This window comes from Mastacembelus armatus, chromosome 12, assembly GCF_900324485.2.
Source record: "Mastacembelus armatus chromosome 12, fMasArm1.2, whole genome shotgun sequence".
Lineage (NCBI taxonomy): Eukaryota > Metazoa > Chordata > Actinopteri > Synbranchiformes > Mastacembelidae > Mastacembelus > Mastacembelus armatus.
In genome coordinates this window covers 5,648,760-5,676,084 of record NC_046644.1, presented here as the reverse complement: position 1 = coordinate 5,676,084, position 27,325 = coordinate 5,648,760, and the positions used below count along the sequence as shown (strand labels likewise).

The following is a 27,325-nucleotide window of genomic DNA, read 5'->3' as shown; positions in this document are numbered from 1 at the left end:
AAACCTGCTCCCAGACAAGCTCAGTGCTCACAGCCATGTTTCCTTGGTAACATGAAAAAGAGGAAAACACGGCTGATAATTTGTAGTTTGATATCAATATTGAGCAGAAAAGAGTTGTAGAGAGAACAGTAGCCTGTAACAGAGTAGAGAAACACTGTTAGACATTTGCTGACATAAAGCACATGCAAAGACCTGGATGACATTATGAAGCCTCAATATCTCAGCTCTTCTACATATTGCACGCTGCAGAGATGGTAGAGGGACTTTTATTACTATATTACATTCTTTGGTGAATATTCCCAGCAAAATGAGAATTTGATGGAAGGAGTGAAGATGACTAGCACAGTGGCTCAATCAGCCATTTTATTGTTTGAAAGAAGCATTTATATACTGGCATAAAATTTAATGTTGCTGTATAAGATTTTTTATTTTAACTAAAATAGGTGGTATGGTCCATTAAGAGTTCTCTGTTTTTATTTTTTTTAGATATCAATTTGTAAAGTTGCAATTGTAATGTTGTTGTTGCTTAAATGATTGAATGTTTTTTACAGTATATTTCTCATATAGTAGTTAACAACAGACAGCTATCCTAGCAATTCCCTCTATCCTTGCCTGGCCAAAGACTAAACTTGTTGTTGTGTTCCTCCAGGGCAATTGACAGAACTGTAGTGATGCACACGTATACAGTAACATGGCTGTGACCCTGGATTTCAGTAAACATCCCGACAGTAGCCAAGTCCATATACATATTCTCAATTTTTCCTGAATAACGCCAGGAGAATCCAGTCATTTAGGCACTTGTCATCTCCTCCGTCGACCACTGCAACACCCTCTTTGCTGGTGCCCCTGCATCTGACACTTAGTCTTTGCAGCTAACCCCATTGCCACCTGGTTTTTGCACACTAATCTGTGTCTCTGTTCACTACACATACTCTACACCTTGTAGATCAGATCCAGTTTAAGAAGTGTAGTGTACAACATACTGCACAGTAATTCTGCCTGTCAAGGACACTGCTGTTGCTCATGTCAGGCAAGATGTGTCGCTGTCCTGACCCCAAAGCAGTGGATAGATCTTCCCACTGAAGTCAGGAAAGTAGGGTCACTGCCCACCTTTTGTTACAGACTGAAAACCACTTTTTTTCACACCACATTCATGAACAACTCACCATAATTAGTTGTCTACTGCCTTCTCTAAGAAACCTAAGAATTTCTGCTATAGTTTTGAAAAAGCTCTTAGCACTTAGCTGTGAAAGGGATTAACATCCAGCTTGTCTATTAAATCTCAATGCACTTACAATAAGTTGTTTTATAGAAAAATATTTCCTAAATAAATATAATATAATGTAAAAAATGCATGTCAAAGATTAGCAAAACAGAAAAGCCAAAGGAGAGGAAGTGTGCCAGGTGCATATATCAAAATAAAACACTATCCAATCCAAACATCCAATTGTAATCCCCTTGAAAAATTATCCAAACTAGAAAAATGTATCTATATAGAAACAGTTGTCAAAAAACAATGATATTTCTCCAATAGTAAAATTGTTAAGGCCAATTGTTAAAAATGTCCTTAGAACATGGTTAAAATGTATGCAAATCATTTTATAATGAAATAGTAAACATAATGTTCAAACTAGAAAGTAACACTGTGTATCTACTAAACAACAATTCCCACCTAGACTGGGCAGTATAATGTTTTTACTGTGTAATGCTCCATACTCACTTTGTGTCCCTGTTAATGGAGGTGGAGGAGGTGGTAGTGGTGGTGGTAGTGTTATTGGTGGCAGTGAATGGGGCGTCTGGCTGAGCTTCATGCTCAGGTAGGGGTGGGAGGGGCTGTTTGGGGCTGCAGATTGGTGGTTCTACTCCCTGTATGTGAGTGAGGGGGAGCACAGGACGGAACAACGCCCCCAGTTTACTCTGCAGGACAGATCAACAGCAGTTATTAACACCAGAGTTATTAATCTGACAATTTGGTTTAGACAGCAGCAAGAAGAGGTGTATACACACTGAAAGAGAACCAGATCAGTTTATTTGTCTTATAAGTCTTGTTTAGTCAGTACTAGAAAACATTCCACTCTAAAAACAATCCACACTACATTTTAAGTGCAGATGCAGTAATTCCACTCATCAGGTTGTAAAGTTCTTTTAGTGCTGAAATCACCATTGAGCTCTTTGCATGGTTATTTTGCTACATTACTGTACCTGAGGTCCCCCTGAAGAATGCTGCTGCTGGAGTCTCTTGGCACGATTCTGCTTATAGTAGTCAAAGATCATTAGAGCTGCATAGACTTTTCCCACAGTCAGCTCATTGTCTGGAAGAGGAGAGAATAGAGTGAGAGACAGCTCCCCTGTGTGAGCAGTAGATGGCGCCAGATGAACAGCAAAGTACAACTGAAGGAGGGAGATATGTAATGTGTGTATAGTACAATGCTTACTAGAAAAGGGAGTGTAAAAAATGGAAATAAAAAACCTACGTCTTATCAAGTATTATTTTACTAAATCAGAAAAGTGGTGAATTACATTAGAAACAGGCTGGAATATTTTCACACCACTGTCATACTTTGTAGTCTAAAGCCAAATATGAAATAAGAGGAAAAGAAAAGAAAAATATGACAAAGATTATGTTATAAAAGAAAGTAAGAATAAGACAAGTGACAAGCAAACAGCCTGCTGTTGCTCAGCAAAACCAAAGCAGAATTGTGGCTCACATTTATGTGGCGTCACCAGCAGGTCGACAGTCTTCTGGGGCAGGCTGGGCCAGACTCGGTTTAACTCCCTCTTCAGGTCAGCATCGCACAAACGCTGCGCCAGAACCCCTGGGGGCATGCCCACAAACGTGTCACATCAAATCTGCACCACTGCAATCATTTCAATTCAGATTAAACATTCAGGGCCGTCAGAGCAGCCATGAGGGATTCTGGATTTTGTAGTTTTAGTCTCTCACCAGATGCCAGCTTGATCTCCAGGGCTGTGCGAATCAGGGCCATCAATGTAGAGGTAAAATGCACTGTGTTGTCATCTGCAATGGGCATGTTCATCTTTACCAGTCGCTGAGAGGATAGAAGTGAAACAGGAGGGGCCGTGGAACAGGAACAATTAACAACTCTGGGAATGACTCTAAATTAAAAACATTAACTACAGGACTAAAAAAAAGGACCAAAAGTCATTTTGTGCCACAGTTTGGCTCTTAGTCAGGTGAACAAATCTTAAAATCAAATAATATATAGAAATTTCTATTATTTATCAGCACACAAAGTTTACTAGTTAATATAAAAAGGGCTGTAAATACAGTTTATTACTATTATTATTATTGTTTTTCTTACATCATCATTAACTGTTTATATATTAACAGAAAATGGTAAAAGATCAATAAAGGGTCAATTATCAATCAGACTAAACAGATAAAAAAAAAACAGATCTTCACATTGGAGAAGCTGCAATCAGTAAATATAGTAACTGAATGGATTCACCATTGAGAAAAGTTGTTGTCATTTAACTTTTTGCTAAAATATTATTTCATTAGCCCATGAATTCTTTTAGTCCATGCAAAGGACTCGGCCCCTGTGTTCACCCCTCTACCTCTCTGTCCCTTTTTAAACGAACAGCACTAAACAGATAACTACAGGGAGCTGTTTGTGGCTGCTGCTGTTGCTATGAGACGACTGAAAATTCACTGAGAGCATAGTGCGTTTTTGCTAAACGCTAAAATCTGGTTAACTTCTGATGCGGAGCACTGACTTCTGTGAACATGAAGCAGCACATCCTTCATTCTGAAAATAATGATTTAAAAAAGGTTCCAAGAATAAAAACAGGCCACCAGCTGTGGAATGAGACTCTGACAGAAAACTATCCATTGAACAGTCACAGATTTAAAACTGCGTAAGATAGACTTGAAAAGAACCTGAATTCTCATGCCATATTTCTATTAAAAGAGTTATTGCTCCCTGTAATTATTCCTCCTCTTCCATTGCAGCTTTAAATATACCTCTCTAGTAAGATGCAACTGTAAAAGATGGGAGACAGAATTCATCGTGCAGAAACATAATCTTCAACTAAAACTAATAAGAGGCTTACGTTAATGAACCTTAATGATTTTCACCTGTTCATACTCTGCCTTTTGTCTCGCTCCCTATAAAGACTTCCTTCTCTCCTTTATGTCCGTGGGAGTATTAACATTTGTTAGTAGTTGTCGGTGGATGCTAGAGTTATCCTTGTTATTTGTTATTTTCCTGTGCCCTGAGGATCCCAGGAGGAATAACATATTGCTCTCTTGTCCTGCATTTGGGTCCTACGCCTTTCCTTCTCCAGCACACCACCGCAACATAACAGTGCAGATTCTTTGTACTAAACCTACAAATCTGTCTAAAGGATCCTACTTTGTTTTGCTAACTCAGACTGCCTCATATTAGCTTCAGCTAAACTCCAAAATGCATTTTTGTACAGGTAGACTGAGGCCCCGGTCTAGATCACATTATGGCAAGTAACAAGAGGGGGAATGATTACAGCAACCAATATATAAAGGTTTAGGCACAAAAAAAAATACACAGGGGGTGCTTTTAATATAAATTAAATAAACAATAAAGTTTGCATCAATTAACTTTATACAAGGTGTTGTATACTCTCTTTTGCCCTTAAACCAGCAGCTGTTCTCTCTGGTTTGACCTGCACACAGTTTCTCCTGGTACTTGGCAGCACCTTGGAGAAGCTGCTGCAGTTCTACTGTAGATTCAGGCTGTCCCAGTGTTTCTGTCTCTTCATGTGATCCCAGACTGAGTCCACACTGCACAGATCAGGGCTCTGTGGGGGTCAGACCATCTGCTGTAGGACTCCTGGTTCTTCTTGCCTCTGAAATAATTCTTCATGAACTCTAGTGAGATATTTATGGGTTTGTTGTCCTGACAATGAACCTGGGATCAATCAGACACCTGATGGGTTTAAATCAAAAAGTGCCTAAACCTTTGCACAGTACTGTATGAGTTTAATCTTGGAAACTACATAACAAACTACATAATAATTGGAAAGAATCAGAATCTATGTGACTTAAGACATTTCTGAAATTATTGTCTAAAATTTAGTTCTGACCCGTTCTGACCCCTTCTCATCAACTTTTTGATTCATTGAAGTAAAAATGCCAAACTTTTGCAGCTTCTCCAACATGAGCATGCACTGCTTTATTCTGTTTTTAGCACTGCAAATTTAACAAAAGCAATTTAAAAATGCCACCATTAGCTCGATTTTAATGGCATTATTGACAAAATGATGAATTGGTTAATTACTTCAGAATTAGTCATTGATAGTTGTATATTGCAGTGCACTGTTTAGTATAAAAACCTAGTAATTATTAGGAACAATTCCAAGGTGAAAAAAAAAAGCTGAGTTTTTATTAATTAACCATTAATTTTACCGTACATTATAAAGCTTAAAAAAATCATCAAGCATTGATTGCAAAAAGTAGAAACTGCATGGCATAAATCCATGCCATACAGGGCTTCTGGATCAATGCTGCAATGAAATGATTCATACACACATGCATGCTTGAATTAGTACAACACATTCACAGTGAGGCTGGAGGGGTGGAAGAGGCATGTGCTGGATAAAGAACATCTAATTTTAAAAAAATCAAAAGAGAACAGCAGGAGGCAAAAGCAAAAAAAAAACAAACAAAAAAACAGAAATATTTGCCAAAAAAAATGAAAACTGTAGCTGATAGTTCCCATTTTAAGCTGAACAGAGGCAAAAGAGAGATAAGGAAAAGGAGAAGCAAAAGCACTGTGGGAGTATAACAATACAGATGAAAAGTTGAAGAGATGAGAGGCAAGAAATGAGTGGAGAAAGAGAGGTAGTTAGTGCTTTTTCTGGAAAGCATATGTGCATGTAAAGGGGTGCATTTAGTTTGAGTGCAGACAAGGTCCAAAGAACACATGCTTGCAGACAAAAACACAACATTACCACACAGACTTACACAAAGTGAAGTTAGAGGAAGGAGAAGAAAGGATAGAAATCCCTAGGGTGAGAAAATGATCATTCAAAAAAAAAAAAGAAAAGCTTAGCAGTGAAGCTTAGCCTGAAGACAAAACAGTGACCTCGAGGGTAACAGGGACAGTAAGATGTATTCAGTAAGAGAGGAGGTTAGCAAGGATCATGATCCATAGCAATGTAATGGGAGAAAGAATAATCAAAAAATAGTGCTGGGGAAAAATGCTAGTCCTGGTCTCAAGTGCTCTCTCTGTGTCTTTGTTTATGTCTTTCCCTGTTGATTCACAAAAACAAGTTATATTTGGAGATGTGACCACGTCAGTTCCAGACATTTTCAACTGGGGCAAGGGCAGGACTGTTTTAAATCTGATTCATTTCGACAGCTGTGTATGCGCTGGAACCACTCACATTAAGTCTGCATGCTAAGCAGCGGAAGGAGGGGTTGGGGGGCGGTTGTTAAAATAAAGTAAATTATGTTTCAAGTTTTAGATTGTACAAAGTACCTTTGAAAGCAACTTTACATATTATTAACATTTCATCTGAATTGAAGTTATTGCTGTAGTCACCTGGAATGCTTTTCCAGTTTTGTTGAAGCTGTACCCACATATGTTGACCACCAATTCATCTCAAACTCATTTCAGCTGTGTTTAGGTCTGGTGACTGTGGAGGCCAGTTCATCTGATGTAGCACTCCGTCACCCTACTTGTTCAATTAGCCCTTACAGAGCTTGCAGTTGTGTTTCAGGTCATTGTCCTGTTGAGAAACAATTGATCCCACTGAGCTCAAACCAGATGGGAAGATGTGTCACTGAAGAATGTTGTGGTAGCCATGCTGGGTAAGTGTGCCTTGCATTTTGAATTAATCACTAACAGTGTTACCAGCAAATCAAGCATTATACCTCCTCTTCCATGCTTCACTGTGGGACCCGTCTATTCACTTTCTCTTCATCTCACCATGACATGGCAGGTGGTACAAAAATCTCAAATTTGGACTCTTCAGACCAAAGTGCAGATTTCCACTGGTCTAATAACTGTTCTTTGTATTATTTGACCCCAGCAATTCTCTTCGTCCTCTTGGTCTGCCTTAGTAATGGTTTCACTGCATCATATCGAGAATGAAGGTCTGCTTCACACAGTCTCCTCCAGACAGCTGAAGTCAGTGTTGGCTCTGTTTGAGGTGCTGTTATTTGGTGATTTCTGAGGCTGGTAATGTGACAAGGTAACTCTTGTTCTTGGAGTTGGTCCTTATTGGAGCCAGTTTCATCTTTGGAAGCTTCAAACTTTTAAAGCTCTTGAAATTTTCCAGATTGATTGACCTTTATGTAATTTCACCTTACCTAACTGACTGGTTCTTGCCCTAATATGGATTACTAGAGTAGTAATCTAGAGGAAATGCAGTATGAACACCACCAATTAACCTTTGACAAGACAGACCTGCTAAAACCATTCCAGATGACTACCTCAAAGAGCTTAAGATACTGCCAATAGTGAACAAAGCTCTCAGAGCAGAGTCTAGCACAGATTACGGACACACTGGTTTCACTTCAGGCAAATACAGAATTATTTAAGGTAGACTGCAGACATCTGTGAGATCACAAAAAACATTGGAAGACACAACCTTGTTTTGAAACTAACATGGGTGGACTGGGGCTGAACACCTGGAATATGACACAGCCCAACCCAACCCAAGCGAGGCATGGTTGTTTATTTAGGGAGAATGGACCAGATGCATCTGTGCTGTCAGTGTGTATCGCCCTTTGTTAGCTTGGAGTGTGTAACCATCTTAAAAGATGATGATAAATTATAATAAAGAAAAATGACTAATACATGCATGCAGCCACACTGGACTACTGGCTGCTCTGATTCTCCAGATTCTACAACACAGACAGGGGAAAGAAAGAAAAAATGTTTAGCTCTAAAGGTTGAACAATAGGAATAAGTCAGAGTACACTCCTGAAGTCATAAGTAGGACTTGGTCTAAACTGGCTCCTAAGGCAAAATCTAGCTCTTTACAGAAGCTCCAAGGTGTTTCACTTCCTTCACCTGCTAGTTGCTTCTCTGTCTGCTAGCTGGTGCTTGGAACGTGGCATAGAGTGCATTTTTCAGAGGATGTTTGCTCTACAGAAAGTTAACGAGTGTCCTGAGACTGCTGCACAACCAAAACAAAAAGCTAAAAGAGGCTAAAAGCTCTGTATTAACATGAACCTAATATTAACATAAACCATATTTATTAGTCTAGCTACTGCTACCAAACAGAAAAACAAATGTGACCATAAACTATGTGTATAAATGTTTTGCTCTGCTCTCTGATCTACTTTTATTTATTAGTGTTACATGGCCATACGGAATGTATCTCAAACCCTCATGGAGCAGGACAAGGCCACAGAGATTCACAGATAAACAGAAAGAACAACACGAGCAGGCCAGAAGAAACTGACAGCGACACATTGACAGAAGCCTGAAGATGGTTGACAGGTGGAAGCGGGGAATCAGCAGTGACTGTAGGACTGAGGGGAAGGAGGAGGAAGGAGTGATTCTACCTTATAGGCAACTCGAGGTGGACATTTCTTTCCCAAACCCAGCGGAGGGGACATGTCGCGAAGCATCTTATACATATCACAGAAAGTCATGCGGCCACTTCCCGGGGCAAAGACAGCAGGAGGCCATGGAATGAGGGATGGAGATTTCCCAGGTAGGGTGGAGGTTGGAATTAAAAGGGGAATTTACAGAAAGTGGAAAATCCAAAAGAGAGAATGGGAGGGGATAATTAAAAAAAAAAAGAGGAAAACACAGAAATCCTTGTCAACAAGATTTCCAGTATATAATGATCTGAAATGCCATCATAGCTGGATTTACAGATTCAAAAATGGACCCCACAGGGAGGAGGAGGGGAAGAGCCTCCGAAGGACTACCTATACAGAGACGCTGATGATGGAGGGATCCTTTAAAGGAATACTCCACTGGAAATATATTTTATCAAACACCCGTAGGCACGAAAGTTGGTCTAAAAAGTTATAGTAGCTTGGAAATCCCAATGACAATCCAGCTTCTATATCATCTACCTCTCTAATGATGATTCTTACTATCAGTATGTTTCAGAATAACTAAATAAATAAATAAATTGTTAGCAGGGTTTCCCCCTCCTTCCGCTGTTTACCTCCAAAAATATCTTCCCCCACACAATCATGTAAAACAATGAGGGTTACAAGCACTATCCAAATCTCAAGACCTTTATTGAGAATCTCAGCCAGAGGAAGACAATAATGCTCATGTATTATGGGCTCAGTAATGAAGCATTAATAGTCATTACTTTACATAGATATTGTTCTGCGTTCAGAAAGGTATAGTTTCACAAAGGCACTGACTACATGAAACAGCTGGGGGGTTATTCTGCAAGAACTACTTCTATAGATGTTTTGGTGTTTTCTTTCTACAGTTTATTTTTTGGCCATCACTCATATACGTCATATACGTACTGCTATGATCTATAATTCAAGCTGACTAGAGCTATCATCCCATTTAAAGGAACAGCTACAAACCTTTCAGAGCCATCTGTCACTAGGGCTGGTGTTGAAAAGATAGACTGAAAACTTTGCAATGGAGTATTCCTTTAAGATGCCCTCAGCTCCTGCATGCTAAGAGACATCAGCAGTAACCAAAGTGGAAACAAAGCACACAATGCTCTCTCTTCACTTCGTACTCTTCATTCACTACCGTGTTCGGAAGCAGGAAAATATATTATGTTACATCGCATCCGATGCCTTTAGTTTGAGCCTGACTTGCGGCATTGTTTCCTGCACTCGCCATGGTTACCTGCCAGCTGGTTAGTGAAGGATCGATGCATGTTTGTATGCATGTGTGGTCAGGTCATTCTCTGGCACTGCAGGGAATGAGAACAGACATCCACAGTCTGAAACCATCACAGTCCCTTTGAAAACAAAAGGACTGTGTGGGAGTGCAAACCTTATAAGCCACCCTGTTAGGGCACTTCTTCCCCAGGCCCAGGGGAGGAGAGATAAAACGCAACAATTTGTACATATCCTGATAGCATATCCTCCCACTGAAAAAGATTAGACATGTTCAAGAGGTTAGGTCACAGTTTATTGTATTACATATAATATTAGTCTATAGTAATCTGTCATTAGTTTGCAAGCATTAACATTTAAATATTGAGAAGTAGCAGTACAAATAATGAACTATACTCAGAGCTCCATTTTCTGTAACTAGACTTCATTTTGAATGTTAAAAGATGCAAACCTCCCTCTAAAATCCCCAAATTCCCATCAGTCATCAGGACATGGCTACAGTCTGTTTTTACTGTCAACTCAAGGGGTCATAATCTTTGTGCAGAAGACATAACTAAAACATTTGAATGCATAACAGACAAACAATCCATGAGAAATTTGTTTTTAAAGATCTGCTCCTTCTTTGAAAGAAATGTGTGAAATTCAGTTAAAACTAAAGACGTAAGCCTTAAAGATATTCTTTGCTGGAACTTGACATAATGAAGAGTTAAAGCAGTTGAAAATATGCTGAACGTTACTGTCGGCACTTCTGAAAGCAGCTCATTTATATTCAAGGGAATAAATAATAATTCCTCCCCCGTAATGTCTGTCAGGTGATGGCAATTTCACATCTCACACCTTTCCTGGAGTCCTGACTCACTGACAAGGCTCCTGGGAAGCCTTGGTTAAAATTTAATGAGCCTTACATAATCTGAGACAGATTACGCCTCACACTTTCTCACTTCAAACCTACATTGTGCTTTAGTTAAGTTAAACAGTGTGGATGTGTAGGGCAGAGAGGGCAGTGACATAAACCTGTATTCCCTTGTTGCAGGGATAAAAAGAGTTTCTCTCCACACCACAGTGACAGGCTGAGAAGCTTAGGAGCCTGCCAGCTTAGCGGCAAGGATGGGTGAGTGGACACTGGGCGGAACGCTGGATTTACATGCATCAGTCCAGCCGACAGGGGGCTCATCACCAGCCACAGCCAGCAGTTTGGGCTCAGGCTTAATGTCATTCAGCCGCCAGTGGTAAGACAGGATTTTCCCAGTTCCACGTCACAGAGTCATCCTGCTGGAACTCAGAAGCCACTATGAGTTTCCTGTTTCCCTCTCTTTCAAAAACAAACCTTATCCTCTTTAACACTAGAACTGACTAACATAGGGGAGTGTAACTGTACCAGTCAGAGAGTGACAGAAGTGCTTACCAGGCAGCAGGGTCATACTCCGCCCACACACGGATGAATTCATCAAGATGATGAGGCCCCAGGATAGAGGCATCCCTGGTGAGGTACTCAAAGTTGTCCATGATGACAGCAACGAAAAGGTTCAACATCTGGTGAATGGAATCATTAGGGCAAAAAAATGTTAAAAAATAAAATAAAATAATTTATCCATCCATCATCTATACCCACTTATTCCTTAACCCTCTGGGGTCTGAGGGGGTTTTGGGGGCCTGGATACTTCTTTTATCTGTACGATCAGAATTGACGGAGTAATTTAAGTTTGTTTCGGCCTTATCAGGAAAAGATGCGTCAAAACGCGCCGGCGCGTGCGTCGACTCCAGAGGGTTAACCAGGGTCACAGGGATCAGCTGGAGCCTATCCCAGCTCTCTTTGGGTGAAAGGCAGGGGTCCACCCTGGACAGGTCACCAGTCCATCACAGGGCCACATAGAGACAAACAACTTCACACACTCACACTCACTCCTATGGGCAATTTAGAGTCACCAATCAACCTGACATACATGTTTTTGGACTGTGGTTTTTGGAAACCAGAGTACCTGGAGAAAACCCACAAAAGCACAGGGAGAACATGTGAATTAAATTAAGTTATTCAAATTTCAAAAATGAGAAAAAGGACTATACTAGTGGAAGCTATTTTGTAATTCACAAGTATAAATACTGTTATTCAGACCGTATGATAATAATACCGTGAAGTATTTCTATTGAAAAGACTGCTTCAATGGTTATGCATCTTTTGAGCATTTTAGTCAATAAGCAGATATGTGCATTATTTTGATTAGTGTTTTACAAATTGTATCAAATTAGCAATGCAAAGCTGCTTGTGCAATTCTGATACCATTTATTGTACATTGCAGACACTGGTTTAAGTGCTGTCTTAGGTTACTTATAGTGATTGTGTCACTTTATTTCATTAGTATTTTCTTCCAAATTTTCAAATTTTCTAACTGGCAGAATTTTTCTGAGTCTGCTCTGTGAAAGATCTTGTTCACTGTAAAGTGCAAACAGAGGATTCTCACAGAAGGAAATGTGACAGCTTTTGGGTACTCGGGGACTTAAAATATGTCTATTCATACTGACCAGGAAGGAGCAGAGGAAAATGAAGGAGACAAAGTAGAAGTATGCAAAGTCACTTCCACACTCCTTCCCTACAAGTCCTGAGAGTTTATCACACGGCCGGTTACTGAGACAGGATAACATGATCTCATGCCATGCTTCACCTGTCGCGCTCCTGAAAAACACACAGTTTAAGGTAAAGGTACACATGTGCACAAAGCGGATGTAAATATTACTCAGTAGTGATGGGAGCAGGAGTGACAGATACCAACAGTTACTGGATTGTTTGTGGTGTGAGAATGTTTGTAATATGGAAGTTGGATTACCTGAAGAGAAGGGTCAAGGCCTGAAAAAAGGTCTGGAAGTTGTTATGGAGATTTACGGCTGTGTCTTCATTTAGCTCGATGTTACCAAACACCTGAGACAGCAAGAGAGCAACTGGTGTTTACTGAAAGCAAACTTCAAAATGTGAAGCCATACATTACTCTTATAGTGAACTACTGTCATATAAAGTGTTTTGCCACTGAAAAGCAGCTCTTCTGGAAAGACATGACATCATATACTTCTGTGTACCAGTTAGTCAAATGAGATCAAATGACACCCACAGTTTCTGACCGTTAAACTTGGTACAAACTTTATATTAGATATATTAAAATTATTGATATGATGATACTTATTTTGTCCTGAATATATAATACTATGGAGGTTATTAAACCAGATTTTCAGGGATTTAGGAGCTGACCCAGATGAAGCCAACAGGTGAGAGACCCAAACCCAAGCCAGAACATAAAACGTTAAAAAAAAAATTGAGAGCAATATATGTCACCAATTTGTTGTGGGTATAAAAACTTAATCTAATACTATTCAATAGTTGCGCATCCAAAAGATGTGTTCAAAAAACATGTGCATATGTTTTTCCTGCATGCTTTTCAGCTCCGATTTTGCTAAATTTTATCATCTTATATAACGTTTTACATTGTCTTGATTTATTTTTCTCCACTTTTTTCTTACTATGTACAAACACTATCTTAAAACTGCCAGGGGATGCCATGAAGGTGTGGTATACGTGAATGTACATTGATGTCAATTTAGACATAATGGAGAGAGTGACAGGAAGTGGATAACTGCCACAAAGTCTGATGTCCCACTGTGACTCCAGTAAAACAATTCAGAGGCCTCTTTTTATTTAAATATGTATTTGGCCAAAGGCCTGTCCATCCTGAGGCCAAACAACCACCGACTGCTGGACCCAGGAGACCTGACAGCAGTCACATGTGCATGTAGCATTTTGACCTTGTATATCAATGTCAGCTGGTTACTTTTTCAGCAAAAAAGTTCTTACATACAGTATAATATGATGGGAAATAAGGACTAGGTCAGAAACATGTTGATTCAGCTATATGGTAATGTTCGAGGCAGATGTCTGTGGTGTTGTACTGCAAACAACAAATAACGGCTCACAATACAGTACAGGACTTGGACACAACAATGGCACAAACCAGGACCACGCAAAGAAAGTGGATCAAATTCTTGACTGAAAAAAACCTGAACATTATAAGGTTGGACTGATATAAAGATTCCCCTTTAAATGTGTGATGATGATGATATGTGTGTGTGTCTTCCCTGGTGCCTGTGTATATATAAACAAAAATGTCTAAGCAGTCTTCCCTTGAGCTGGTCATAGAACAACTTACCTGCATTCCAATTATGGCGTAAATGAAGAACAGCATGGCAATGAGCAGGCAGACATATGGCAGAGCCTGAAAACAAACATAAATACAATATGCTACTTTAGGGGTTCCACACATGCAAATCTCTCTCGAACACGAACACATACAGTTACTGTAAGTATCAGACACATAACCCTTCAAGCACTTTGCCTCTTATTCGATCTCTCCTACAAACACATACTCGCACATGCACACCCACACCCACACACACACACACACACACACACACAAACACACACAGAGGACTAGCTCCCTTGTAAAATTTTACAGTCTTATTCCAGTCAATCTGACCTGTGGAGTTTACTCTTTTAACTGGTTATTTATAGCTGTGAGGAGGAGTTGAACATTCGTTATAATTAAACAGCCACCTTTAACACTCTGCAGCTACTGTCCATTTTTATTGAGCTTAAAAGCTCTCACCACTGACATTAAAGCTGGTAAATTCCCTCAGCTTCAGCCTGGAGCTCTGCATTTAACTGTACTTGTCCTAAGGGATTTAGAAAGCAAACCAGCTCTGTGTGAAAATCCAAACCTCTGTCTAGTAAAACCTATTTGGTTTGATCTCAACAGTAACACAAGGATTCTGCAGCGTGTCTCCATCTGCTTTCGAATCTTCTATTCTGCTGTTTAAGTTTGGTGTGAGCTCTATTTATTCAGCTACAAATCAGTCTGACCAAAGGGGTCAATGCTAAAAACTCTAAAAAACATCTTCATTCTTATCCACTTGGGTCTTTCCAGAATAAATTCATGGTGGAGTTTCTCAGTCATCCAGAATACATTACTGTCCTCTGTTTCTGTAAAACATATACTACATACAGTAAATACAGTTGGTTATTCAGGACATGTTTTACATGTCTGCCCAGGGGCATATACTGTTAAGTCTCCATGTTTAGGCTATTGAGTGTGTTTCCTCACTTTGAAGGACTGAACGAAGGTCCACAGCAGGATGCGGATGGTGTAGCCCTGCCGCAGCAGCTTGATGAGACGAGCGGCTCTGAACAGCCTCAGGAAACTCAGGTTGATCATCTTGTCCTGGGAGAAAACAACTCTCTGAGTTATTGTAGTATACCTAACTTAAAATGATTAAAAGCAACAATGTGTATGTTTTAAGAACAAACACATTTATGTTTTTACAAATAAAAAGTAAGTAAAAGTCATTAGCAATAAAACATGCCCCTACTGGTATGGCCAGTAGTGTTCTGGCTATGGAAGTGAGATAGTAACTGAGATAGTGACTGTGACTGTTATTTGCTCTTGTGGTGGCTACAGTTCAAAAAAAGACTCTGACCCTCCGTGTTTCTCAAAATCCATGCAGCACAGGTAATGGCTGGATCACATGTCAAAATTTCCTTTAAATATGTCAAGTGACTACTTACATTTGCACTACAAAAAATGCCTGGAGGTGAGTCTGTCAGGCTCATTAATAACAAGCACAAAAAACATGCCAGAGGGTTGAGCTAATGTAATCTAATACAGCTGAAATTGCCCAGAATGATTATGTACCTGTTAAAACATACATTTCTAACAGTTTAATGGGTCATAACACAGTGAGGATTCAGTGGGTAGACACTTTTAAACTAAGACTGTGGGAGAGAATGATACACCGACGGGGGAATTGACAAAATCAGCGGGCAACAAGAGAAGCCACTTACCGTCTAGAGGTGTCAGTTGTGACAGAAGGGGCAGAGTGAGGGCACAGGCACCAGGAAAGACACAGCAGAAGATGGAAACAGCAAAAGTGAAAAAAAAAAAAAACAGAAGGAAAGCAAGAGAGAAGAGACAGGAAAGAAGACTAACAATCACATGAAGAGAAAGTAACAAAGACAGAGCCACACAGAAAGCAACAGTACCCAGCCTCAGTCCCCTGTTTCCATAATCAAATGCTTTTGTCCTGCTCTAATGCAATAGAAAACACTAAATGTTCCAAACTGTCACGGCATCAAGGTACCTCCTGTAGTTCTGCGTCCACCTTTGTTTTATTTATTGATTTTTATGATTTCAGTATTTGTGGTTTTATTTTCTTGCCTGAGCATTTTATTGGAGGACTGAAACTGTGAGAGCATAGCAAAGCATGACTTCTACATCCATGATGCAGAGACCGAAGTGGTTTATTCAGATTTGGTAAATCAGTGACTCAATTGGTAAAACAATGACATGTTTGTTAGTGCTGAAACAATTTGTCAAATAATTGTATGCTCGTTAATGGACACTGCAACAATTGCAACAACCTTGAGGATTCTTGAGGATTGTCTTTCTTTTTTCATAACTGTAAAATGAATTTATTGGAGTTCTAAACTGTTGAAACGGTGATTTGTAGATGTCAGCTTGGAACTATGATTGACATTTTGAACAATTTTCTGACTTAATATGCATGAAACAGTTTATAAATCAATTAAATTATAAATCTCTCAGAAATTAACTGTGACATAACTGATAGTGAAAATAATCTTTACATGGAAATGTAATGGGGATTATTACATACAAACTACTTTCCTTCTCTTGATTGGACTAAATCTACATCTATGCTGCCCTGGCACAAGCACCTGCAGCTCTGAACATGCAGTAGGAGTTTGGTCAAAGTAATGGCACCAAAGATACTGGTGGCAGAGAAGGGTTAATGGCTACAGCTCTTACCTTAATCTCTGTGACCAAGATGTCTGTGATGCTTCCAAGCACAGTGACAAAGTCAAAGACATTCCACGCTGCCTTCAGGTAGTTCTAAAAAGACAAAGAAGACACAGCGATTAGGCTGCACAGGAGAAAGAAAACCTTGACATCACCTCTGGGACACAAATCTGTATGTGCATATACGACACATAGTGATAAATGCTGTCACAACCTCCTGCATTAACCAACTGCTGAGCCGCTGCCTACAGCCTGGACCCTTTCAGACTAGTCAATCATCCAGTTCCTGAAAGCAAAGGCTACTATCAGGCCCTGCAGTTGAAGTCTGAAGAGATGCAGCAGCTGAGTGTTTATACGTACCAGCAGATGCGAGCCCATCAGTCTGGGCTTAACAGCTAAACAGGTGGAGGTAAGTGAGTGTGAGAAAAGCTATTTAATAAATGAGCCTCATAAATGGAATGAAGCGAGAGATGAAAAGCCTTGCTGCAGGCCAGGAGGACCCATGGTGGGAGAAAATCTATTCCTTTTTGTGCACTCTTCCCTTTATCCTGTTTGTGTTACTGGTTCAACCTCCTCATTCCTGAATATTTTTTTTTAGCCTTTACTTCCTTTTTTTGACATGGTATAAATTAATAAAATGTGCATCAAAATCTGCTTTGATCCTTGTTTATATTTCACTGCTTTATGCTGCTCATTCACCTGTTTGCTATTACTTGGCTGTTGCTCTCATACCCGCCTGTCACATTGTTTCTTTGTCAGATCCTCATTAGTTTGTTGTGAGTTGTGTGACTCCCTGTTTGCCAGTGTCTTCTCACAGATTCAGCCCATTTCATTTTTTTGTTCCTTCAGTTCTGGGTGTTTTCATGTTTCATGTGGTTGTTTTGTATTGTCAGGCAGTCTGTGGCTTATATTTTGTTTTTGCGTGCACCCAGTCAATAAAGACAGTTTACACCTTTGTTCTGTTTTTGCTCTTGGGTCCAACACATTTTAGAAAACACACACAACACAACAGATTATTTCATGCACGGCAGCCTCTCAGTTTCAAATAATCGAAATACAAAAACACTAAGTTTTAAAATGAATACATTTTACATATCAGTGTGTTACCAGTCTCTAAATGCTGCCACAAAAAAAACTAACTATTAAAAATCATATCAGTCTTTTTAACATTCACTGGGATTTAACGAGTACAACAAGTACACAGCTACAGCTTAATGCAGTTACACCGAGTCAGTGTCTGATTTTTCTGACTGTTCCTTCATGTGCATGAACAGAAACACAAGACAACAGTGAATAATTGACTTGAGCTTGCAGACTGTACAGTCTAGCATATGGTTCTGACAACTCACCAGAGGGCCAAAGGCAATAATCTTGAGAATGCACTCCAGTGTGAAGAGTGCTGTGAAGACGATGTTTAAGTATTTCAGCATGGACTCGTATAGGTCCGGAGCTCCGTAGAACTGACGACAGAAGGAAGATTATACACTCAATATATAGTATATATGTTGAAAGATACAGTATGAAAGAAGAGCCACGGTGAGTACATAAAAGCACTGTCCTTTTTACTGTTGTTTACCACCTCATCTCTCTTACACAGATCAGAAAGCCATGTAATACTAAAAACAGTAAGTGTACTGTAAATGCATCTGAGAAGCACTATAGACCACTTCTATTAAACTGCTCAGAGGCATGCCAGCAAGTTGTTTTAAAGGTGCAAATGGATCTGTCAAGTCCAGCTGCATAATGATGAATTTTTAATCCACTCAATATCAGTAGGTGCTGTGTTTTGCCACTCAGATAATGGCAGATGATTATGACACTGAAACTGTCCCTGTATGTGTTTGTATTGACTGCTGGTTATTGTTAGCCCTCATCCAGGCCTGCCCCACTTTCTTAATCCAGAAGAGGCCTCAATATTTTAGTCACTCAGGGCGTCAGAAAATGTTTTGCAGCAGGAAGAAGGACTGCAACAATACTGATGTAATGGGACAGACTGATGTAATAAGGTTTCCAGACAAGAGGGGCAGCACTGAGCTCACAAATAATGAGCAGCACTCCAGTGAGCCAAGTGTTAGAGAGACCTGTGCAATATCCACTGTCACGTTTTAAATGGATGTTAATGGATACCAACCCCTCTATACTAATACATTGGTAAGCAGACACTTTGGCAATTTGGTCATTCGTTCTTTGAGGAATTGTAATAATGCCACAGTGACTTTAATATCAATGTTCTCTCAAATAGCAATCCAATGAGGCTAGTTGTTATATATCTGGCTAAACATTTAGCACATGCTATCAGCAACCTTTGGGCTTCTCTGTCTTTGTGTGTGTGTGTGTGTGTGTGTTTTAGACATGTCTGACAGGTTTATGTGCCATCTCTCCTGGAGTTGAGTTAGTCATTCACTCAGTAGATTTGTTCCAGATGTTACATTCCTTATGGTAGTATGTTAAAGCCTATGCAAATCTGTATTTAAGAAGGGGAAAAAACAGAACTGGCTCTTTGAGGCATGTATGTGGTTAAGTATGAATTAAGCTGTGACAGTGAATTAACATGTTCATTAGTGGGTGAGGTGCTGTTGAATTTTATCACCACCACTGATTCTCTGTCCAGCTGCTGGTTGTAGCCTTATATTTAAAGGACACACTGTGAATGGTGAGAGTGCTATCGATCTTCTTATCCAACTTGTAAACAGTGCACCTACAGTACTTAAACTAAAGTTAGCTGCAGTGTAAACAGGATAGTCAATATTATTTTCATTTTTCTGTGCTGCAGTATACAATGAGAGAGGTAAACACGTAATGTTAAATAAGATAAATGAAAACACAACCTCCAGGTTAACAAAGCTCCTGTCTGGCAACAGCTTGTTTTACCCAAATTGGTTCTTTCATTCATTTTCTCTGAGTAGATGAGGAGAGGAGCTGCCAAGACACAAGCACCTCTCTCTAATAGCGAGAAGCAGCGTCTGCCAGAAATGTCACGGTGGTGTGCTGCTGATGCTGCTCCCGGTGTTTAGGTTTTAATTCTTAACCATGTCTCAAGTCCAGACCAGTGTTGCTGTTTTAATTGCATCTCTGAATAAAGAACTAAATTGTAACCTGGTCCAATCTTATGGAAACGGCTTCTGTAATATTTCAACAACATGTTGTGTAATATAGGGAACTGTGCAGGAGTGACTGAGCCAATAAACTACTGTCTCTAGTTGAGAGAAACTGTATCTGAGAGGAACTGGTGCTTTGCCTCATTAGCAGGAGGAATCACTGACCTTCATCATAAGCACAACTGTGTTGAGGGCAATTAAAGTCATGATGGCGTACTCGAACGGAGGTGACACCACAAATTTCCACATTTTGTACTGGAAGGACTGCTTATTCTGTGGCATGTATCTCGTCAGCGGCTTTGCGTTGATGGCAAAGTCAATACAAGCTCTCTGTTTGGCAAAAAGACAAAAGAAAAACAGACGGTGGATGAATCCTCTTTGATACAGGAACTTCACATGCTCTCTTCCAAAGTCATAAAAATTTGATTTAATAATATGAAAGACAGCTGGTACACCACTAGAGGATTGTCTAAGCACTTTGTAATATGAAAAGATGAGATGCTGTCTGTTCATTAGTCAATAGTTTACAGATGAAGAAACTGTGTGATTTTAACAAAGTCCCTGTGAAGCAGAGATGAAAAGAGTGAGGAAGATAAACCCCACTGCTTTCTTTTCCAGTGCTTCATTCTGTTTGAGGGAATTGTAAGTCATGTTAGAAGTAATTTGCCTGGAAGAGATGTTTAGAAGTAGATCAGCATGTGCTCTGATTTCTAAAAGAAAAAAGAGACAAACATTCTCAGAAACAAGAGCTTCTGCAGTCATAATCAGCATGTGTTCTTGTTGCACATAAGGAGTCACTGTTTTCCACGAAAAAAAAAAAAAAACAAAACAAGAAAGTGCACCAATTAATGCCCCCACCTCATTCTTCTCCAGACTACACTCTGACATGGCCTTGTCTCCTTGCTCCTGAAAGGTGATGATGATCAAAGCCACAAATATGTTGACAAAGAAGAAGGGAAACACGACAAAGTAGACCACATAGAAGATGGATGTCTCCATGCGGAACCCCGGGCTGGGGCCCTGATCCTCGTAGGTGGCATCTACTGAGTGCTTCAGGACCCTGAAAAGAAAGAAAAAGTGAACTGTGGATAGAGTCAGACACAACCACCCATGCAGAAACACCCAGCATTCTCTAAAGGCCTGAGTGACACCTTGTGAAATATCTGTAGAGGTTCGATCAATTCTGATTCCTCCCCTCCTCTATTGCTGCAGGGCACCTATCCTCCAACCTTTAGCAATTGCATATCACTAAATTCCTGAGTTGTCAGCTCTTCACCAAGCTGAGTGATCCTTGGAAAGATGCCAAATCCCTGAAATGACTTCAATCCAAAGAGAACCATCAAATCATCTCACCTCCAGCTTTACTGCACATTAGACATAACTCATTAAAATTATTCCTGGATGTAGACTCAAGGGAGCCTGATGAAATGAAGTGAAACTATGAAATCAGTCTGTCCTGAAATATGCAGGTAATCAATCTGCCTGCAGAGGTTTCTAACAGTGCTCACATAGGATATTTAGAAATGAAAGACTTTGACAAGGCACAGTCAAGAGCAGTGTCCGCCTGAGACAGAGGATATGGAGGTGTGCTTGTGGTCCCAGTTACAAAGTCTAAAATTATTACAGGTGTCAAAAAGGGCTCACAATACTGCTGTGAAATCAGCAAGTGCTTCATGGCACAGGCTTCCATACTGTCTGTACACTTTCCATTAGTCAGGTTATGGACTAATCTGTAGCTGAGTCTTTGTTTCAGCGGGGGAAGCATTTTTTTTTTAACTTTTGGAAAGTGCTTCACAAATGAAGTGGTGATAAGGATGATGCTATTACTGCTATTTTGTCTTGACAGTTAAAAATGCTGATGACAGGTTTTGTGAATTGTTTACATCTGATCAAACAGCATGCTAATAATATGCTATGAAGAAGATATATACAGGAAGCTACACCGCTACTGCAACTTAATTGGCCACATGTTTGCACAGCTAAAGTGATTTCATAAGTGTTGCTGTTACTTTTGTAATACAGCATGTACAGTATGATCCTTGCACCATCTTTCACCTATGCTAATAATGCACCTGCATGCAGGTGATATCAGACACCTACATCTGCATACAAATTTGTGTACTTAAAATTTAGGGTTATAGTCCAAGCCAGCAGGGCCTAATGACTACGCTATGGTGGCAGCCCACACTATTTCTGATAATATAAAGTATGTTTACACTTGGTGCCTGTGTTGGAAGGGCCAGAGCCACAACAGCTCTTGCACAGCCGAAATGGCTAGATGAAGACCATAAACAGCGGGATGTGTCATGTCAGCCAAAGTGAGTTGTTCACCAAGCAACTCTACAATCATCCAACCACTTTCAACCACTCAGAAACTTTCCCATCTCTACGTCCTCCCCACATGAAGTGATGCCATCGTTAGGCTTTGGTGTGTTCGTTGCCAGAGGCACACTTGAAAACAGACTTAGATTAGAAGGAATCTATAATCTGTTTGTTTAAGCTGAGTCAACCCTGTAAGTACCTGAAAGATTGTACATTTAGGCCTTTGTTAATTAACATGTAAGAATAAGATTGCTCCTCTCTAATTAAGGAAGGAAAAAGCAATGGTCATAAGGGCAGGAAGAAAACACTTAAGGATCTGAAATCACTAATGAAAGTAAATACTGTACAGGTAAAATACAGTTGTGAGTCCTTATTTGTGGTCACTGTGTTACTGTGCTGTCACTACTTGTTTAGTAATGTTGGGATTTTCTATGACCATGACCAGCATCTGTCAACCTTCCTTTACAGAGATGATGATGGTGATGAATATGCTTATAGTACTTTAGCTCAGGTACAGAGCAGCACACCAAAGCCATCTATGCAATGAGCCTTGACTGCATCTATAGAGAATGCACAGTAATTAAGCCTGGGAGAAATCTGTTGGGTTTATCTGCACTGTACTGTCTGCCTCCAGGTGTGCCGAGTGTGACTGAAGGCAATTCTAACAAAAAAAAAAAAAAAAACGACTAGATAATTCAACAATCCTTCAGCTACACTACAATTTGTTGCCATTTTTGCTTCCTAAACCATTCTCAAACCAATTCTCTCTGATTTGTTGGTTCCATGTTCAGCATGCAAATCTCTGTGTGTACAGCAAAAATAAAGTGGTATTCTATGTATGAAATACATAGAATTTGACAAATAAAATGATATAGAGGTTTGTTGTGGCTTACACTGGCCAGCCCTCTCCAGTGGAGACGGTGAAGAGCGTTAGGAAGGCCCACAGGACGTTATCGTAGTGAAACTCATACTTTTTCCACTCTCTGGGTTTTGCCTCTACGTCATCCTTGTCATAGTCCAGAAACTGACCCCTGACAGAGATGGTAGGAGAGACAAAATGAGGTGAAAGTGGAAAGAAGGCAAGACAAATAAGACGAATAAAACAATTATTCATGAGAATGCTTCAGTTCATGCGTTAACACTGGCAGTCGTCGTGGCTGTAGACAGTGTTATGATGGTAGAGTGTCAGAAAATCTGCTTCTTAATTGAAAAAGGTTAAGATTGAATGATGCACCTGCAATCTTTCTCCAGACCCTTGGACTCATCAGTGCAGTAGAAGAATTTGCCCTTAAACAGCTGCACTGCGATGACGGCGAAGATGAACATGAAGAGGATGTAGACGATGAGGATGTTGAGAACGTTCTTCAGAGAGTTTACAACACAGTCGAACACCGCCTGGAAAATATTGACATACACGCAAGACTTCAGTAACTGTAAGGTGTTCGAGTATTTTATATACTATACTCCATTCCCCTCAGGGCAACTTCCTAATTTATTTTTAGCTTTATTTAAAAACAAATATAAATCAATTGTTTCAATACAGAGAAAAACTGAAAATTGTCTAACATAATACCTCTGGTTGCACTGCAATCTCCCCATCTCCTGCCAACATTCAGTGTCACTGTTGTTTATTTTAGATGTGAGAATCTTTACCTAAACTAAACCAAGCAGTTTTTGTTGACTAAACTTCAGCAAACATTTAACCATAGTAGTGGAAAATACTCATTTCAGTGGTTATACAGCCTTGGAAGGCACTAACAGGCAATGTGCTCTTGCTTTTTGAATGAAGGTCACAAACTGACTCTTTTAAATTAAATCCCTGTACTTCTAATTTGTATTTGAAACCTGCTTCAATTTTTTATGCTGTAAACACTAAAACATTTTTTATATCTTTAGATATACAATATGTAAAATAAATCACATTTCAACTAAATCCCGATGTCCACACATCGTTTGACCTGTATATCACCAAATCATGCTTCATGAACACACCTGTCTCGTATCCCTCTGCCTGTCACTCTGTCTCCAGCTATTTTCCTCTGCCAGTTTCTGCTGTGATCTCTCTGTGATGAAGTGCTTTGTCTATCTATCCTGACATGTGTGCAAACTAACCAATAAATATGCAACTGAATGAATAATTGCCATCAAGGGTTTTGTCTCCAAAGTGAGGGGACAGCACATGTTTTCCTCCTTATGTCCAGTCTACTGTCAAAAGACTGTCCCAGTATCCAGGTAGAGTTGTGGAAGATCAGCTGTCTGCCAGCTCTTATCTGCCTCAACCACCCTACAGCTATTTCTCCAATCAGACCGTTCATTTATGGCCAGATTCATTACTTGTGGATGATCAGCTGCCTTCAAGCACCAGAGGGAAGCTGTCACCTCTTGTGTCAACAGTGGCTATATTTTTGGTATTCTTGATTCATCACCTCTTACACTTTTCACTGTGTAGAATTACTAATAATAAATAAATAAAAATAATAAAAATAAATAATTAGCCAATTATTTACTTTACATTTGCTTTAACAAAGTTTCTATAGCTATAGAAAGATTGAGTCATGATACACTGTAAACAGTGTGTTACTGCCTCTGACTACAGGACCTTACCTTAAGCTTGTGTAGAATTATTAATAATGAAGAAATAAAAATAATAAAAAGAAATAATTAGCCAATTATTGACTTTACATTTGCTTTAACAAAGTTTCTATAGCTATAGAAAGATTGAGTCATGATACACTGTAAACAGTGTGTTACTGCCTCTGACTACAGGACCTTACCTTAAGCTTGGGCAGCCGTTTAATAGTCTTAAGTGGCCGCAGGACTCTGAGGACCCTCAGGGACTTAATGGTGTTGATGTCCTTGCCTTTCGTCCCTCTGTACAGATTGAGAGCACAGTTAATCTGGGTAATGTAATGTGAGAGATAATCATATAAACCCTTTTTCAACTCAAACCCCAAGTAACAAGAACCAGTTTTAGTACATCAGGTATACTGTGTGCGAGGAATACCTGTTAGTAAAACACATACATGCACAGTGTGTTATTCTGCAGAAACATGCTACAATAGAGGGAAATTTATCTTATGTGTACAAGTAGTGACATGTAACCAAGTAAATATGTAGAAATGCTTTTTTAAATGTTCTACTTTATTCTACACTGCAGAGGAAACTTGTGCTTTTTGCTTTACCACATTAACCTCATGCATACATACGTCTCCTTTTAATCCTTTCTTACATCCATTGCTCCTTCTCTTCTAACCTTGTCTTCATTTCTTTCCTTTCTTTCATCCAATTTTATTTCTTTAATCTTTTCAATATTCTTCATCATCCACCTTTACTTTGCTTTTGTTTCTCCTACATCTTCCTTTCCATCCTTTTTGAGTCACACTATTGTCCTTTTATTTCTTTCCTCTCTTCCCTTCTTGTCTTTTTTCTTTTCTTTTATTTTCTGAGTCTTTTATTTTCTTCTGTAATTACTCACTTGCTTTTTCTTGCCGATTTTTCATCTTTTCTTTCGATCTTTCCTTCTGACCTCCTTTCTTTCTTTCCTTTGGTTTTATTTTTGTTAACATGTTGTTACTGTAGAATAATACACTTTAAAAGTAAACACACAAAGAATCACCTCCTCATGCAGGAGGCAGCTTCTTTACAGGAACCACTGCTGTCAGTCAGTGCAGACGTCATACATATTGTTAACTGGTCACAGAGTGGGAGGTGGGAGCAGGGGTTTAAAAGCTAGCAGTTACGCTAATAGCGTACAGTATAACCATCATTTACTCAGACTCACATTGGCCAAGGACAGTGGGAGACGGATTTATAATTAACTTAGTCACACGTACACACAATGTGGCTGTCACTCTCGATAATAAGTTTTTCTCATTTCTTTCTTCTTGACTTTAAAGAAGCCAGAGATGTAAAAAGCAGCAGTGTGTATATAACTAATGATGTGTGCAGTAACAATTTCATGCATGAAGGATGCAGAGAAGGACACAAACATATTAGAAAAAATAAAAGTCTAAAAGCCCCTGTTAGTGGCCCATAGGATGTCACCTGGGTAGAATAGAATTACTGATAAACCAATGGTTTCACCTCCAAGAGACACAAACAGCTACTTTAAAGGGGTGCTAATAATTTAATAAGAATACATGCACCCTTAATCCAGTTTGTTTGGAGATTACTTATCCTCATATAGTAACTCAATATGTGTTCAACAGCTGCTCATCATTTCATCCAAATAGGAGAGCAGTAAAAAGTGGTGGTCACAGTATCTTGAGGTCCCAGTATAAAAAAGCAATTGATGTAAAACTGGTATTTATTAAGAACTTTCCTTGTATAAAGACAAGAAGACGGAATGTGAGAAAATGAATATACTTATATATTTACATGTTTATTGTGCTACAATGGAACTCCATTAATTTTATCTTTTATTGTTTTTGGCCGTTTTTCCAGTTAAGTGGGTTTTCTTCTTAATTCCCTTTCTCTGAAAGGTGTTATCTAAATACACCTGCGATGCGTTGTGTTACTACACTTGGTACAGAATTTGGTGATTTGTGTTTTTTTCCAAAGGCCAAGTGCAAGAAATGGATTTATCTGTGTATCTATCTGCTCTCATATACACTGTAAACACTAGCATGCCTGGCTAGCTATAATTACCCTAGTGAGATGTCATTAAGTAACTATGTTATATTTGGGGTTACAGGTTATATTTAATACACAGCCTTTATTTTCATGTCTTTTAAACGCATCATTAATGGTGGCGGTGGCCGATGGAGAGTATCTGGAGACTAGGGTACTAAAACCAACTGTTCATGTTGTGACTAGTCTAATTAATCATTATACGTGTGTGTGTGGTAGTGGTAGGATGTTTTAACAGGAAAGAAGCATGGTTCCATACACTTTAGGCTCAGCAGCGTTTTCCTTTCTCAATGGAAAACATTAAGTCTAACAAAGTGGCATGCAGCTCTCATGCTTGGATGATCTGGTTACCGTGGCATGCAATCTGCAAAGTCGTTGCCAGTCCTCACTATTCAGGACCTCAGCACATTGAGATGGCAAGAACAGTCTCCTAATAGCTTTCAGAAGCACAGAGTAGAAGGAAATTTAATATGTACATGTATATGTGGGTTAGGGGTGCATGAAGCCTGATGTCCAATCAGAAACACTATACTACCTCAGCAAAACAGGCTACATGAGGCTCCTCCTATCCAGTGGTTTCACAGGAACCCAAGGATTTAATTATATGGCAAATTTTAAAAAATCCATGTGCAACTATATTCAAG

General features: G+C 39.5%; 1 protein-coding gene across 1 annotated transcript in view; it reads right to left on the bottom strand.

Annotated features, from left to right (window-relative positions):
- cacna1bb (calcium channel, voltage-dependent, N type, alpha 1B subunit, b) overlaps positions 1–27,325 on the bottom strand; it is a 143,433-nt gene that overhangs the window by 13,893 nt on the left and 102,215 nt on the right. Inside the window, exons 32-48 of the mRNA XM_026297441.1 lie at positions 24,827–24,923; positions 23,287–23,447; positions 22,946–23,083; positions 20,589–20,790; positions 19,896–20,060; positions 17,982–18,092; positions 16,633–16,725; positions 14,923–15,033; positions 13,972–14,037; positions 12,604–12,695; positions 12,302–12,452; positions 11,187–11,314; positions 9,939–10,035; positions 2,945–3,050; positions 2,709–2,816; positions 2,203–2,312; positions 1,721–1,917 (exon numbers count right to left, since the gene is read on the bottom strand). Of these exons, the coding sequence (XP_026153226.1) occupies positions 1,721–1,917; positions 2,203–2,312; positions 2,709–2,816; positions 2,945–3,050; positions 9,939–10,035; positions 11,187–11,314; positions 12,302–12,452; positions 12,604–12,695; positions 13,972–14,037; positions 14,923–15,033; positions 16,633–16,725; positions 17,982–18,092; positions 19,896–20,060; positions 20,589–20,790; positions 22,946–23,083; positions 23,287–23,447; positions 24,827–24,923 (2,133 nt within the window). The remainder of the gene's footprint in view (positions 1–1,720; positions 1,918–2,202; positions 2,313–2,708; positions 2,817–2,944; positions 3,051–9,938; positions 10,036–11,186; positions 11,315–12,301; positions 12,453–12,603; positions 12,696–13,971; positions 14,038–14,922; positions 15,034–16,632; positions 16,726–17,981; positions 18,093–19,895; positions 20,061–20,588; positions 20,791–22,945; positions 23,084–23,286; positions 23,448–24,826; positions 24,924–27,325) is intronic.